This window comes from Solea solea, chromosome 2, assembly GCF_958295425.1.
Source record: "Solea solea chromosome 2, fSolSol10.1, whole genome shotgun sequence".
In the NCBI taxonomy this organism is placed as follows: Eukaryota; Metazoa; Chordata; class Actinopteri; order Pleuronectiformes; family Soleidae; genus Solea; species Solea solea.
Window position 1 is genome coordinate 1,563,379 of NC_081135.1, and position 15,665 is coordinate 1,579,043.

Here is a 15,665-nt window from a genome sequence, read left to right on the forward strand (position 1 = left end):
GTGTACATTTTATTTGGTGACACTTTTGTTTGTGTGTTTTTTCCTTGCTGGCAGCCATTTTGTGTCTAAATTGGAAATGAGGCAGAGGCTCAAGTGTATTTAGAATATAAAGTATTAGTTTTCCTCACCTTGTCGTTCCTCTCACAAAGGAACTTGAGTCTCTGCGCTCTCTTGTGCATGAAGACTCCGTCCAGGTGTCCCGTCTCCACAGAGCGGATCTCTATGGCCTTCTCACCCCAGCCCATGATCTGGTTTGACCTAATGTAGGCTGCACAGACACCGAGAGGGACCAGTAAGATCTCACAGAGTGTTTTATTGACCCACTGTTTTGTTTTTTTTGTTTTTTTAAATACATACCCACTGAAGTTGGCATCTCTCCCCACTGCAGCACCACGTCCTTGGTGATGCGGCCGTAGGTGTTGACATAAACGCCCTCGTCCTCGTAACACACCAGCAGCTCGATCCCATCCGTGTTTGGTAAGATGATGATGGCGTGACACTGAATGCTGGTCTGTATCTGAGGTGGGAGGAGCAAAAAAAAACAAAAAAACAAGTGTGGAGCGTTTAGAGGAAGTGGGAAAAAAGAGTCAAGTTAAAATGTAAAAGGTAACGACGACACGTACGTGTGTGGGCAGGTAGATGTCGTACACAGCGCCGGAGTCCACGTCCACTGCGTGGAAGCCTGAGCTGGAGCCGTAGATGACCTTTAACCTCTGACCCTCCTCCACAGTCAGGTCGACCAGCAGGGGCCTGTGCACCAGGTCACCGAAAGACTACAACAACAACAAGGATGTTAGTAGGTATTGAAACTTTGGATCTTTTCAGGTGTGGTTGTGTTTAAGAAAAGACTCGCCTAATAAAATATGTCTTAAGTATATGTTCACTGCCTTATCTTCACATTCGGAAACTGAAGTTTGTAAAACACTCCCTCTCCCACACCAAACCCCATTGAGAAAATCATTGTTTTTAGCCTGCGGAAACACAGCAGGTCTACTGCTGCCTCGTGTGGTCACCTTGAGTCACTAACGTCAATCTGAATGAAGGATTTGAAACACTGAATTGACAAAATAAGACATTTGAACTGAAGTGATGGAGGCAGCAGTGGATCAACAACTCCTGTGTGCTGTGATGCTGTGGCTGATTTTCTCTATGGGTTTGGTGTTGGAGTTTCCAGGCAGAAAAGTCACTTAAGAGGTGACATAAAGTGGCAAGAATTAAAATTAAGCAGCCGTATATTTTATTATTTAATCACTGGGAAGGAGTGTTAGTGCCTCCAACAACTCTCATGGGCAACATAAGGTGCTGGGGCCAGAATGGCCCGCAAACTGGTCATGTGTGGCCCAAAACTTGCTTGTGGGTAAAGTAAATTTGACTATTGCTAAGCTCTTATGACAGAAAATTGTGATATCTGTGGAGTGCCTTCACATTAATAGCATTTAACAAGGAAAAAATACCCATACTTTTATTCTGAAAGAGCCACAGGAAAGGAAATGGGGTTGCATGTCACACTTTTGTATTTATTTTTTACTTTTTAAAGGGTAAGTGCCATTTATGTAGATGAGTTTTAATGATTATTATTTCTTATCAAACCTTTTATTTGTTTGTTTCATTTATGTCAGTGTCCTTAGACCACACTTTTAAAAACCTGAACTGTTCCTTTATAGTTTAGTAGATGTATTTGGATCAGAGGACAGTGTACAAAATACACCAATCTCTGAGAGAGACAAGATATACGCGTTATATATATATATATATATATATATATATATATATATATATATACACTCACAAGATAACCAATGGTCTGGGAATCAGACTACAAACCACACTTTTAAAAACCCTGAATTGTCCCTTTATTTGTTTACATTTGTACCATGTGACCAGACTCACCTTGAAGGCCATGAACTTGTGGTAGGGTTTGGGTGCCCAGGCGTACACCTCCACAGCGTTCTTCAAGGCCAGCACCAAGAACTTAATCCTCTCGTACTTCACTGGGATTAAGAGGAGGAGACACTTGTGAAGAAGTGATACGACCCAAACTCAGATTAACTAACTCACACAGGGATTATTCTGTGATGACACGTACCGACTTTGTAGTGGACGCAGCCCTCCAGGTCGCCCACGTTGACCCAACCCTGCTTCTTCTCCACTTCGGGGTCGTTGTGCAAAATCTTGTTCCTGAGCCACGACAGGTAATACACTCGCAGCTTGTTCTTCTTACCTGCAGGGGGCGCAGTGAGAGCGGGAAAAACAGACAACCTCATCATGACCAAAGTTATTCACAACTCATAATCACATAACTGAAATAAATACACACGGTTTTTTATTTGTACACTTGTACTACATGATTCTAATGATTGTTGATGTTACACAAACATGTAACTAAAAGTACAATAAATTGACTTATGCCACCCAAAATATTGTGGTTACACAAACACAAATATGACTAAAATTACAAAAGGATTTACACTCTTGTGTAAGAGACCATTTTTTTTTTTTTTTTTTACAAATTATGTTACTAAAATTATTCATTTATTTATTATAAAATTATTCATTTTTTAAGTATAATATGATATTTTCTCTATTAAAAAGGTCAAATGTAGTGTTTAGCAGCCTTATTAGCGAGCCTGATGTGTGGACTCTACCTGATATGGTGACCAGCACATTGAGTCCCTCCAGAACGTCCATCTGCTGGATTCTTCGTCTGTTGATCAGAGGATAAACTTTGCCCTGACCGCTCCGGTCCAGCAGCATCAGTCCACTCTCTGTGCCCACCAGCAGGTTCACTCCTGAAACACAATCACAGTCAGAGTCAGTCAGAGTCAGACGTTGTCTTGTGTGTCTCCGGCTGATTGTTGGGCCTCACTCACCCCACAGAGCAGCACACAGGATCTCGGAGTTGAACCTCTTCTTGTACTTGCGGATCTCCGGCGTGTCGCTTGGCGGGCGCGTGTTGACCGGGTTGACGTTGACGACCGAGCCTTTGCGAGACGGGTCGGACCTCAGCGGGTCCACCAGGCGGCCATCCTGACCAAACGCAGCTGGAGAGACATTTATGAACCACGCCAATGTTACAAATACATGTTAACAACGCTACAGAAAATAATTACACAACAAAAAAACGTTACAAAATATGTTGAACACGACAACATTTTACAAAGAGAAGTTGGAAATTTTAAATTTTAACTAGGACCACTCGTAGGACTCACAGTCACAATCGGGCCCTCGCCCCATGCAAAGTAGTTTTCCTTCCATTTTCACCTCAACTTTGTCGGAGAGCTTTTGACGTAGAGAAAATCCTTTGATAACTTAAAATCAGTAACTTATCGAGAACATATGGATTGAGTTTGACGCGGCTAGTTTGAACATGCTGGGACAAGTTCGTTCAAATGCGTAGACTAGCCATTTTTGGTTTTTGGGTGGGCGGAGCTAATGGAAGTACATTAGAAATTTGTTTGGAATCATGAGAGTGTACCAAGTTTGGTTAAAATTGGAACAACTGTGTGCAACTTAGAAACGATAGGAAAAAAAAAATCCAAAATTTAGCATTTAACGAAATTTTAGCCACTTTCTCTCAGGTCATAAAATTCCCAAATAATTTGTTCGGATCCGCCGACCTTTGTGTGACCATGACCTGACTTCTGGGGGCGCTCTGTGTCATGTTAGTGTATGTTGTGCTTGACTTTTTTTTTATAAACGTACCCATGTTGTTGAGGGAGCTGCCGCTGGATGGAGAGATCTGCAGAAGACGAGGGTCGATGAAGGGAGTGAAGGAGGAGGAAGACTTGTGTTTGGACATGGAGTTGCTCTCTGACTGCGACTGAGAAAAGATTTACAGCATTTAGAAAAAAAACACAGAACAAACACACAACACTGTTTATTCTGCCAGGGAATCATTAAGACTGTAGATTTAAACCACAACAACAACAGCAGCATGGAATCCACGTCTGCCTCTGAGGCCTCGTAAAAAAACACTTTTTATGACACAAACAAAGTGGGAGAGGAGAAATGTTGTGTTGGCAGAGACGACACATTTGAGTTTTTAGAGAAGAGACAACGTGCCGTTGTGTTAGTGGTTGTTTTCCAACGCTGGCGGCGATACACAAGTGTTATCGGAACAAAAACAAGGAGAGGAGAAAAAGACGTGAGGAGTGATCCAAACACGGCTGAGCTGAGCTGAGCTGCTGTGGAGCGTTAGGAAGGAAAAGAAGATAAATGTGTTCGTAATGAAGCGCAGGCACAACACAGACACACAGACAGGAAGTCCACCACCAAAGATCCTGACAGAGACATTTTAATCAGGATTAATAAAGTCTTCCTGCAGAGAGACTTCTCATCTCCTCCACACCCTGACCGCGTTCTACCACCAGGAGGCACCAGTGTTAGCAGAGAAGGAGGTTTGCAGCCACTCAAGAGTAGATGTGAGGTCAGCCAGAAGGGGGCAGAGGTGAGCCAGAGTGAAGCCAGAGAGGGTGAGGAGGGTGAGAGAGAGGGTGAGGGCACCAGACTGGACAGTGGATATGAACACATGTGGATAAGAAACAAAGATTTACATTCATCTAAAAGACAAAAGAGCATCTGCAAATGATTTGTTTTATCAATCCTTATATATATATATATATATATATATATATATATATATATATATATATATATATATATATATATATATATATATATTCACGTTTAGAACAATAAAAGTCTCAATAATACAAAGTTAAAAATATGAAAAATTAGTCCAAACTCGCAATGAGATTAGAATTTCTGTCATGATTATCCTGACAATCCGTGTGATCCTTCATTTTTATTAACAATAATTGTAAAAAAATATATTTAACTGTAGTTTTTTTGCCGTTTTCTTTTTCTTAAATGTAAATGGGTGGAGCCTACGTAAGCCGAGCCAAAGTTTTGTGCCAAAATATAGACTAAAAGTGCTACAAACAGGTTATTAACGCAAGAAAATTTACTTAAATGAGTTTCAAAAAACAAAAACATGTCAAATTAAAAACATATTAAAACATTTTTTTTATAAAATGCTATAATAAAATGTCATTGATGTACTGTTATACTGTTTTTACGAATGTGTGATAATAAAGTTACATACGAGTAAACACATTATTTGCAGCTGCTCTTTGACCTAAATTTGATCTCCACATCCATGTCCACCGTCTAGTCCCTGGTGCCGGTCTCAGTGATGTGGGGGGGGGGGGGAGAGACATACCTCTATGGCAGTAAGCTGGTCCAGAGAATTCTGTGGGGACATGGCAGGACTGGCGTGGCTAGATGATGACGGGAAGGATGTAGAGAAGGAGGAGAAGGAGGAGGAGGAGGAGAAGGAGGAGGAGGAGGAGGGAGGGACGATTGTGGAGGAGGAAGGAGGGTGATGGCTCTGCTGGATAAGGTCTGGTAGGTGGTGTATGTGGCCGGCAAAGCCATTTTTCTCTGGGAGCCCGTGGCTGGGGGGCGGGGCCTGGCCGAGGCCGCTCATGGATGAGGTGGAGGTGGAGGAGGAGGAGGAGAGACTGACCAACCGCTTTATTTCAGCGGTGCTCTGGAAGCAAGAACAGGCAGACGTTTGAGCCACAGGAGGCTGTGGAGGCGGCTGCTGCTGCTGCTGCGGACCACGACTGACACTGCGTTCCATTTACGTCGGAGCTCGGAAGTCAGAACGCAAAGTTAGATTTTAAAGTTCCGAGTTCCAACTACAAATCTATTTTGGCTGATACGTAATACAGTTCTAATACGACTCCGCTCTCTGGTACCTGGAGGGTTTTATAGTTCCTGCTCTGACGAGGTTTAGCTGAGCCGACACTAAACTGTGACGTCAACAGACTGAAGGTCACTGATTGGTCAGAGAGTGTCGTCACTGAAGAGTCACGAGCGCGACTTCCGACACAAGAATCAAAGACAACAATGTCCAACTGTAGATCAGTTAAAAAAACTTAAAAATACTACTTATAATTCAAATTTTCCAAAATCTACTTATAGTTCTAAAATCTACTTAAAATACCAAATTCTACTTTTCTAAAATCTACTTAAAGTTCCACCGAAAACAACTGCTTTACAAGTCACCATTTTGTGTGTTTGTGTCGCTGCTACCAAACTGAGCAGAGTTGTGTTGAGCGGCGCTAAAACTGTCTGATAAAAAGCAACATAACAGTCACTGTCACTTCTTTTTAATCCCAGCTGCTGACATAATCTTCCTGGACACAACTGGAAAAAAGTGATGCTAAACCTCGCTAAACACAAATTGGACTACGTCTAAAATGTGAAGCAGCAAGTCAACGGTCATGGACATATGATATAAAACACATGAAAACAAGGTAAAACGGTACTGATGAGGAAAGAACAATAAGAAAACAGTCTCTCACCTGTCTGATGACCAGCGTGCCGTCTTTGGAGGGCGTCATGGCCGGCTCGCTCTCAGAGTCTTTGACCTGCATGGTCTTGGCCGACTCCGTCTCCCCGTTGCTCAGTCTCCTGCGGAAGCCATGGGGATATCTGATGTCCATAACCAGACCGGTGTTAAAAAGCCATGCAGAAAAAAGCCGTGCAGCGCTTTGATGGATCAACATCTGACAGACTACATGTGACATTAAAAAGCAGCAGCAGCGAGACTGTGAGGAGCTAACGTCGACCTACCCAGCTCTGGAGTCCTCAGCTCCTGAGGTGGACTCCTCTCCAGCCTCCTGGTCCACCTCCTCGTCATCCTCCTCGTCCGTGGTGCCCGAGTCCTCGCTTGAGGAGGAGTAGTCCGTGACTTTGTGAGGAGGTCGTACGTCGTCTACAGCGCGGAGCTCCTTAGCCAGAGCAGTCAGGTCCTGAAGAGAACAGCAGCAGTGGTGTTGTGTTATGGAGGAGCCTTAAAAAGTGTTGTTCCAGGTTTTTCTGCAGAGCGGTTGTAAGAGGTACTGACGAACGACACTGTGTGGACCCCGGCGCTGAAAACCAGCCGGAGAAATAGAGGAAAACACAGAGCCTGGAGAAGCCTACGACATCTTTAGAATGTGTTTTAGTTGCTTTCTAAACCGCTCACTCTCCCACACCAAACTCCATAGAGAAAATCTACCATTTAACATCACAGCACAGAGGAGTTGTTGAGTCACTGCTGCCTCCATCCGTAACTTCAAATCTGTTATTTTGTCAATTCTGCATTTAAGATCAATAGCTCGGATTGACCTCAGTGACACAAAGTGACCACACGAGGCAGCAGTAGAGCAGCAGCTCCTGTGTTTTCCAACAGAGCAGTTTTCCAACTTCAGTTTCCAGTTGGAAAAGGTTGTTTTTATAAAAAGAAAATGCATCAAACATATTCATAAGACATCACAGACTCACACTGACATGGGTTTTTAGGGTTAGGTTGAGCTAAAATCACTGATTTTCTCCATGGACTCTGGTGCAGAAGAGTGAGAAGTTTACAAACTTCAGTTTTCAGTAAAAAAGAGTGAAATAAAGCTGCTGTGGATGTTTTTAAAGTAAGCTTGCAAGAAATGTGTCAGTTACTGATACAACCACTCTTAAAACAGGGAGCCCTTTGCTTGTTTTCTCACTAATATCATTGTGTAAGGTCAGTGACGAGCATGACAAGAGGCCTAAACCAAAGCCACAGATTAAGCAGCGACAAAAGCCAGGTGAGAGCCATTCTGTACAAGTACAAGGAAACGGGAGGAGTCTCGTTTGCATTCAAATGTGGTCGCATTCAAATCCCGGCTCAGGAAGCTCCGTGTGTGCTTTGCTGATGACAAGCAATAAAGTTGTGCAGGCATTATGATCACATTTGGGATTAACCTTGATCATCAAACTTTAGCGTATTAAGCAATGAGTGGGGCAATGGTGCAGGCATAGCAGAGGCGTGACTGTGTAGTCTCTTTAACGCGGGCTTACCACATCACCCTAAGAGGGTTCCCCCGACAATTACGGTTCACGAGATGTTGCACACATCAGGTGGTTGAGTAATTAGAGCGATAGAGGAAAACAAGAGAAACACGTCACGCTTTCACATCCGAGTACGATGCAATTTTAAGCCGCGCTGTGGCAACAAGAGGACTCACCGCAGGTCGAGTCGGCCTCGCCGCGTTCTTCTCATCCTGCTTCTTGGGGACATTTTCGGGCCGTTGGAGTGGAGATCCTTCAGATTTGGAGGAGGCTTTGAGAGGAGAGAAGAGGAGAAGGTCACTACTTTGTTTTCAGAAAAACACTTGACTATATGCACGGTCATTTCCTGGTTGTCAATAATCCAGCCCGGCTACTTCCGGTAAAATGTTTTTACCCTAATTTAACAGCTTCAGAGTAATTTTTGATGGTTAAATGTCTTGTTGCGGGGAGATTAGGGGCCATCTCTGCTGATCTCTACTGTCTGTTAGCGGAAAACCAGCCTTGCAAGATCAGGGCGGCCGACCCAGAGTCCTCAGAGTCAAGAGGTTTAGTGAGGAACATGAATACTACACAAATGGTGTAGTACTGTGACAAAGAAGCAGAGAAAACCACTGTCGGAGGAAGTGAGGAAAAGGAAACGCACCAGTAACAACTACTAAAAAGATCAAGTAAATGTTTTAATCACTAACGTTACTTTAAAAAGTCCAGGTTTCACCCTCAACGACAACTGACCCGACACAAAGGAGCTGGTTCATAGTTGTGAGTGCGTGTAGTCAGTTGTGATGAGGTAATGATGTTGTTGAGTGCAGTGAGTGAAATGTAAGGCGTGTACAGTACCAGGAGACTCACAGCGGGGCCTGAAGCGGTCCCCAGAACTGGCCTGAGAGCTGGAGTTAGACGAGCCCGAGGAGCTGCCACTGCCAGGCCGAGGCTGCAGCTTCTCCACGCGGTCCCACAGGGGGCGCTGCTCTACGTTACTGTAAAGAAAAAAGTTTTTATTTTATCATTTACATCAGTGCTGTATTTATAAGTATAACTATGTTTGAAAATGTGAAGTTTAATGCCACCACAGTTATAACTGGCAACAGTAACAGAGAGGCAAAACACAAATACTTGTCTAAGAATAAAGGATTAGGGCAGTTTAAAGGCTTAAAACAATGACATAATCCATATAACAATAATAACAATAATAATAATTATTATTATTAAATAAAATATCCTGCGGTCACTTCACTAACCTGCCAGCGTTCCTCTGGCCACCCTGGTTGCTGGGCTGTGATGGCAGAGGAGACTCGCGACGGGACAGCACTGGAGACCTGGATGTTGTCCTCACCGGGACCTGAAGGAGACACATTCAGAGACATGTGAGTGGCAGCTGGAAGAACCTCACCAACACTGGCGACACCATCAACAACAGTCATACTTGTGTCATTTAAAGAGTTCAAAACTGTACTTTTTGAAGGAATAGTTCAGGTTTGATGGACTGCTTCAGTCTACATAACATCTCTTTTATCATTATCATGCTTTTATTGTCATTTGACAGCCTTTTTCCGACATGTTTTAAACTGTTCGCTCCCTGCACCAAAGTCCATAGAGAAAATCTGTGACTTTACGTCACAGCACAGAGGAGTTGTTGAGCCACTGCTGCCTCCATCAGTAACTTAACGTCTTATTTTGTGACTTCAGTGTTCAGTGAAATCATTTGTTCTGGTTAACCTCAGTGACACACACAAGTGACCACACGAGGCAGCAGTAGAACAGCAGCTCCTCTGTCCAAATGACCTAAAATCACTGACTTTCTCTATGGACTGTGGCGTGGGAGGGAGAGCGCGTTGCAAACTTCAGTTTCCAGATGGAAAAAGCTGTTTTATGAAAAGAAAATGCATCAAACATAGTCCTCAGACATCATCGACACACACTGACGTGGATTTTTTAGTAAGTAAGCCTTTAGTTAAGTAGCAGTGAGAGTGAGCACAAACAAACGGATGAATGAGAGGAGGTGGCAGGGGGAGAAAGGAGTCAAGGATCAGGGGTGGGGAAAAGGAGGCCCTCATCAGCTCCTTACCTTTGGAGGCACCTCCTCGCTGCCGGCCTGGTGCTCGACTCTAGTCTGGGCCTGAGGGTGGTGGAGGGAAGGTTGGGGCTGGGGGTCAGTGCGTGCGGGCGATGGGTGGTGGTGGTGTTGGTGATGGTGGGGGTCCTGTGAACGCAGGTGGAGTTGTGCAAAGCTAGAGGCCACGCCGGCGGTCTCGCTGAAGGACTGGGAGCGAGCGACCACGGGCGGCGCAGCAGAAGGAGGAGGAGGAGGAGGAGGAGGAGGAGGAGAGGGGGCGGCGCTGTTGCTGCTTTTTAGAGCAGCCAGGTGGGACCACTGCACCTTTTAGGGAGCGAGGGAGGGACAGGAGGGGAGGGGAGGGAGGGAGGGAGGGAGGGAGGGAGGGAGGGAGGTGAAACAAGCAGACAAAACAGTGAGACATGAGGGAAGATGTGTGCGGCTTTTTCCACGTACTAACACGTATCTAAATTCATAGAACACACATGCAGACCAAGCACAGAAGACACAGAGATGTGTTCAACCAGGAGTGACTGTCTGGACGCTCGAGTGAAGAAGTGTCGCTTTCGTAAGTCTACGATATCTGAGGGACAGATTTGTCAAAGTGAAAACTGAAGTTTGTAAACCGCTCACTCTCGTAAACCAAACCCCACTGAGAAAATCAGTGATTTTAGCTCACGGGGACACAGGAGCTGCCGGTACACCGCTGCCTCGTGTGGTCACTTTGTGTCACTGAGCTCAAACTTCACGAAGGATTTCAAACACCAAAGTCACAAAGTAAATAAATTGAAGTTACTGATGGAGGCAGCACACTCCCGTGTGCTGTGGTGTAAAAATCAACACATTTCTCTATGGACTTTGGTGCAGAAGTGTGAGCCTCCCTTCCTTACAGCAAAGATAAAGTGTCAATACCTGATGAAACCACACTGACTCGTTCCTTTAGTGCAAACAGTTGTAGGAACACTTGGAAAGATGGTCGAGTAATGATGAGAGAGCAGGAGAGAGAGAAAGGGGGGAAAAAGGAGGAGGGAGGAAGTTACCTGAGGCTCCATGGGTCGGTGCATGGCAGAGGCCTCGGAGGAGGGGCCGCCATTGGAAAACGGTTCAGAGGAGCGGGGAGGCAGAGGGGGCTGCTTGGGAGGAGGGGCGGTCTGAGGGGATCCCTGAATGTTCTTACGGTACCGCTCATCAGCCTGGGGTCGAGATGGGGGGGGGGAATAGAACATGACAAAGATGGAATGAGCATCAGGCGAACAAAGAGACTTTGTGTTTCCTGTTTCCTTGTCGTCAGAAAACCTTCATATTTGACCGTCAGTGAAGATTAAGATGACAGTGATGTGACGCATGCTGGAGGCAGCCGTACAGACACAGGTACGCGTGTGGACAGACCTGCTGACCACACCGCTCAGGCGTCCCCACGTGTTAGTTTGGGCCTCAGCCATACACATGCAAACGGCCCAGTCCACACACACACACAGACACACTCACATGAAAACAACCACATTAGAAGAATTTCACGCGTCCGCCTCTGAGATGTGTGTTTTCTGTGACACATACACAGGTGAAATAATGGGGGAAATTAAAAATATTATGGATAAATCCTGTGCGAGATGGCTTATGAATACTGTCTAACGTATATCTTGAGTAACGAGAAACATTTTATAAGGAAAATTAAAAAAAATTCATCCGTTTCCTGAACCACATGAAGGTCGATTATTAAGATTCTGAATTTTTGTGTACTTATCGCACACATCAACGTCAGGATATGTCTTTCAGCACTGTGGTTGCTTTAAAGAGCTTCACAAATAAAGACAGGGAAGACATTTCACATCATGCCTGACTGAGTCTGTGTGAAGACAAAGCAAGAAGAAGCCGGAAAGAGCAGGCGGCAGAGTGGGAGGAGCCGGGGTTAGAGGTTCACCTCTCTGATAGGCTGAGGAGGAGGACTGACGGGCCTATCAGGCTCCGGACTCTCTGCCTGGAGCGGTTCAGAGTCAGCCGGGGGTTCAGTGTGAGAGGGGCTGGGGCTCGGGGAGCGTTGGAGCCGGTCGGGACACGTCTCTACAGTGTCAGTCTTTAGCGGCTCTGCGGTCTCGCCGTGGTCTGAGGCGCTCTGAAGCTCTCCGGAGGAGTCGTGAGCTCCTCTGGCTACAGAGGCGGCGCCGTCAAGGACCTGAGCGTGTGGGGCTGTGGGCGTGGCTCTGTCGGGGGGCGGGTCTGCGGTCTGCGGAGGTTTGCTAGGGTCTGAGTGGGCTTTGCTCTTGTCGCCGGGCTGCGGTCTGGACTCGCTCTGCAGCAGACGCTTGTGGAGACGCTCGGCCTTGCGCTGCTCCTCCAGCCCCCGCCACTTGAACTCCTAATGCAGAGCGTGTTCAGTGTGGAATACTTCCTCTTTAACTCTAATTATACTTCCTACAAACTGAGGCAGTGTTTTTTTTTTTTAAGAAGAAAATGTAAAAAAATAACAACGTTGAAGGTGATAAAAAGAAATGACGCACAGACAAAACATGACACACATACTTTGTGGTGATTTTAGGACAGATCTAAAATAATCTTACGGTATTTGACGACTTTACCGTGAAGCCAACAGTCACAAGAATAAAATCTTTCATTTTACTCTTAACACTGTAACTACACATCAACGATCTATGAACTCATGAAGCAGCAGTTTCTGTGGTTAAGCCTCTGTCGCTGAGACTTTGTGATTTATTTGCACGTTTATCTTTTGTCATTTTGCCGCTTCAATATTTTTGGACCAAGGTGGATTTTTTTTTCCCCAGTTTTATCAGAGTGTGTAATATTAATGACATTAAAAATATTCCTGGACCTTCCTCAATGACAGAACATTCTAAAGTCTTTTATTTTGTAACTGAGCACCATTCTTTTATTTCTGGTGCCTGGTGTCGTTTCACAAAAGTACAATATCTCAAGCTCAACCCTGGACTACACTGTAAATATTAAGCTCATGCTGAATATATTTGAGTTGCAGCATATTCTATTACACTTGTATCATCTTAATATAGGATATCTTTCTATTGTGTACATGTATAGATGTGATAATGCATTTTTCTTTCCCGGCCTTTGCTGGTGTAACTACATAAATGTCCTCTTTGTGGGACTAAAAAAGGATTCTCTTGTCTTTTCCCATAATTTAATCTCACTTGCTGTGAATAGAGAGGGTGTGTTTAAATACTTAAAATGGCGTACACTTTAAATCCACCGAGACTGCAGCCGATATTTCGCAAAAAACTCGACAGGCCGACTGACTATATCTGATCCTTATAATACTACGGGTGTTTCTAGGACATGTCAGTGTCCTGACATCTTCAATTTCCGGATTAATTTCCCTTCATCTTAATCCAGAGAGTCACTGAATGTTTAGTTAAGAGCCTGGAGGGAAAACAAATGGACGCAACCTGGAATTAACGTTGCTGTGCAGACTAGTTAATCTAGTCTGAGTCCATGATTTACCAAGAGTTAACCACGACATCCGCTCTTCTGCTCGCTGTGAGCACGTTTCACCTCCACTGCCTCTCTGGATCTGTGGGGATCTGGTAAAATAGTCTCTGTGTGTTTTGGCACAACATCTATCCACCATCTTACTACTGTGTGTGTGTGTGTGTGACTGACCAGCAGCATGGCTTGCTCTCGCAGCAGCTGCTCCTGCAACATCTCCAGATGCCTCTGCTCCTCCTCCAGCTGACGTCGGATGTACTCCTGTCAAACCAACGAACGGGAAAAGTCAGCGATCGTTACAAACATTCACCGAGACAGAAATTCTCTGCGGAAAAACATTCACACCTGTTCGCGGTCGTTCCTCCTCTTTTCGTCTTCGGCTCGCCGCCGCTCCTCCTCCTCTTTCCGTCTACGGTCCATCTCTTCGATTCGCCTCTTCTCCTCCTGCTCACGGCGGCGCTGCTCGCGCTCCTGTTGCCTCCTCATCTCCCGCTCGCGCCGTTGTTGCTATGGCGATGACGAGAAGTTAAAAAAAAGTCACACAGGGGAAAGACCAACCGCAAAAATAAAAGTTCAATAAAATAAATAAGCAATGCTACCTCTTCCAGTCGCCTCCTCTGCTCCTTCTGCTGCTCAATGCGTTTCTGCCTCTCGGCCAGTAGCTGGCGCTTGTACTCCTCCTGCTCGCGGAGCTGCTGCTCCTGGAGGAGCTGCTGGCGGCGGAGTGCCTCCGACCGCTCCTTGTTCTCCTGCTGGATGCGGATGAAGTCGCGGCGCAGAGTCGACTCCCCCGGCACGTTGACAATGGAGCTGGGAGAAGGACAGACGTGTTGGATTAAACCATTTCAAATGTCTGCAGGAGACGACAGTGACGTTCTCCAACACCCGGATCATACCTGGGTTCTCCTTCCTGCTCTGGAGGCTCGTCCTCCTCCTCCTCGCTGCCGCTGTACTCATACTCGGTCTCATCTGTAGGTGGGAAAAACAACGTCGCTTAGATCGTGTTACCACAGCCGACACAGAGACGACAGGCGCACAGAGTGAGACGCACCTTTCTCTCCCCTCTTCTTCTTGGTCCGGTCGATGTGGTCTTTGAGCTGGATGCGGACCTGCCTCTCGTTGGGCTGGTCACGGATGAAGGGATGCTTCAGGAGCTGCTCTGTGGGCGGACGCTGCGTGTAGTTCTTCACCAGACAGCCCTCGATGAAACTGAAGAACTTCTTGGACCTGTGGGCGATCGTGAGATTTAGGAGAGTGGATTACAACCTTGGAATTCCGAGTCCAGTCTTCAAATGGAACAGGCCGGATGTGTGGTGTTTTAAAATGACGTACATTTGTACTGCATGTATGAAAAGTGCTTTCTTGCATGCAGCTGACAAAATCTGTGTCCAGGCTCACGTCGACTTACTAGGAATTTAATATTCAAGAAGCCAAATATCATGTTTCATGAAGACAACGGGAACTCTTTATCCAGCAAAATCAAATTACTTCATCTTCAAGTCAACGTTTGAGCCAAATATGAAGTGATTCCCTCATGATATCATGTTCAGGAGAAAGGAACGGATGAATAGAATCCAAAAATATAACAAATTATCCAAAATGACGTTCTATTTTTGTTAATACACTATTTAACATTTTAAATTGAGCGCAAACTTGATTGATAGTGACAGATTAGGTTTTTCCTAAATGTGGTACCATGTACAGTATGTTCCCATCACTGAGGGAGGGAGCAAGGGAAAAACATATTTTTGGTCATTTAATAAAAGGCTCACCGAATGAAATCAAAACAAGATTATCTTTAAGAAAATGTCTGTGCAGAATTTTCTCACTGTTTCACAGCCTTTCACTACTGGACACTGGAATTTGTGTTGTCTTCTCATAAACACTTACCCTCCCACACCAAACCCCATAGAGAAAATCAGTGGTTTTTACATCACAGTAACACAGGAGTTGTTGATCCACTGCTGCCTCCATCACTAAGTTCAAATGTCTCACTTTATTGAATTTGGCATTTGAAATATTTCATTTAGACTTAACTTAGTGACACATAGTGACCACACGAGGCAGCAGTAGACCAGCAGCTCCTGTGTCCCCTGCGAGCTAAAATCACTGATTTTCTCTATGGGGTTTGGTGTGGGAGAGTGAGAGGTTTCCAAACTTCAGTTTCCTGTTGGAAAAGTCTGTCTAACAGTGAGATAATGACATAAACCTGTTCTTAAGATATCACAGACTTAAAGCTGATGTAGATTTTACATGCATGCATTTTCTTTCCACCATGTGT

The 15,665-nt window shown here is 45.1% G+C and overlaps 1 protein-coding gene across 10 annotated transcripts in view; it reads right to left on the minus strand.

Annotated features, from left to right (window-relative positions):
- Positions 1-15,665, minus strand: part of LOC131455528 (mitogen-activated protein kinase kinase kinase kinase 4-like) — a 44,409-nt gene that overhangs the window by 3,204 nt on the left and 25,540 nt on the right. Inside the window, exons 10-31 of one of the 10 annotated variants that reach the window (XM_058623204.1) lie at positions 14,436-14,611; positions 14,281-14,353; positions 13,984-14,194; positions 13,730-13,891; positions 13,559-13,645; positions 11,850-12,284; positions 10,969-11,121; positions 9,941-10,246; positions 9,114-9,214; positions 8,713-8,852; positions 8,052-8,146; positions 6,643-6,821; positions 6,372-6,501; positions 5,222-5,551; positions 3,703-3,820; positions 2,871-3,041; positions 2,646-2,789; positions 2,087-2,221; positions 1,891-1,991; positions 624-773; positions 358-517; positions 129-268 (exon numbers count right to left, since the gene is read on the minus strand). In XM_058623204.1, the coding sequence (XP_058479187.1) occupies positions 129-268; positions 358-517; positions 624-773; positions 1,891-1,991; positions 2,087-2,221; positions 2,646-2,789; positions 2,871-3,041; positions 3,703-3,820; positions 5,222-5,551; positions 6,372-6,501; positions 6,643-6,821; positions 8,052-8,146; positions 8,713-8,852; positions 9,114-9,214; positions 9,941-10,246; positions 10,969-11,121; positions 11,850-12,284; positions 13,559-13,645; positions 13,730-13,891; positions 13,984-14,194; positions 14,281-14,353; positions 14,436-14,611 (3,697 nt within the window). Of the gene's footprint in view, positions 1-128; positions 269-357; positions 518-623; positions 774-1,890; positions 1,992-2,086; positions 2,222-2,645; positions 2,790-2,870; positions 3,042-3,702; positions 3,821-5,221; positions 5,552-6,371; positions 6,502-6,642; positions 6,822-8,051; positions 8,147-8,712; positions 8,853-9,113; positions 9,215-9,940; positions 10,253-10,968; positions 11,122-11,849; positions 12,285-13,558; positions 13,646-13,729; positions 13,892-13,983; positions 14,195-14,280; positions 14,354-14,435; positions 14,612-15,665 lie in introns of all 10 variants that reach the window. The other 9 variants (XM_058623208.1, XM_058623205.1, XM_058623207.1 and 6 more) reach the window with 9 other exon arrangements.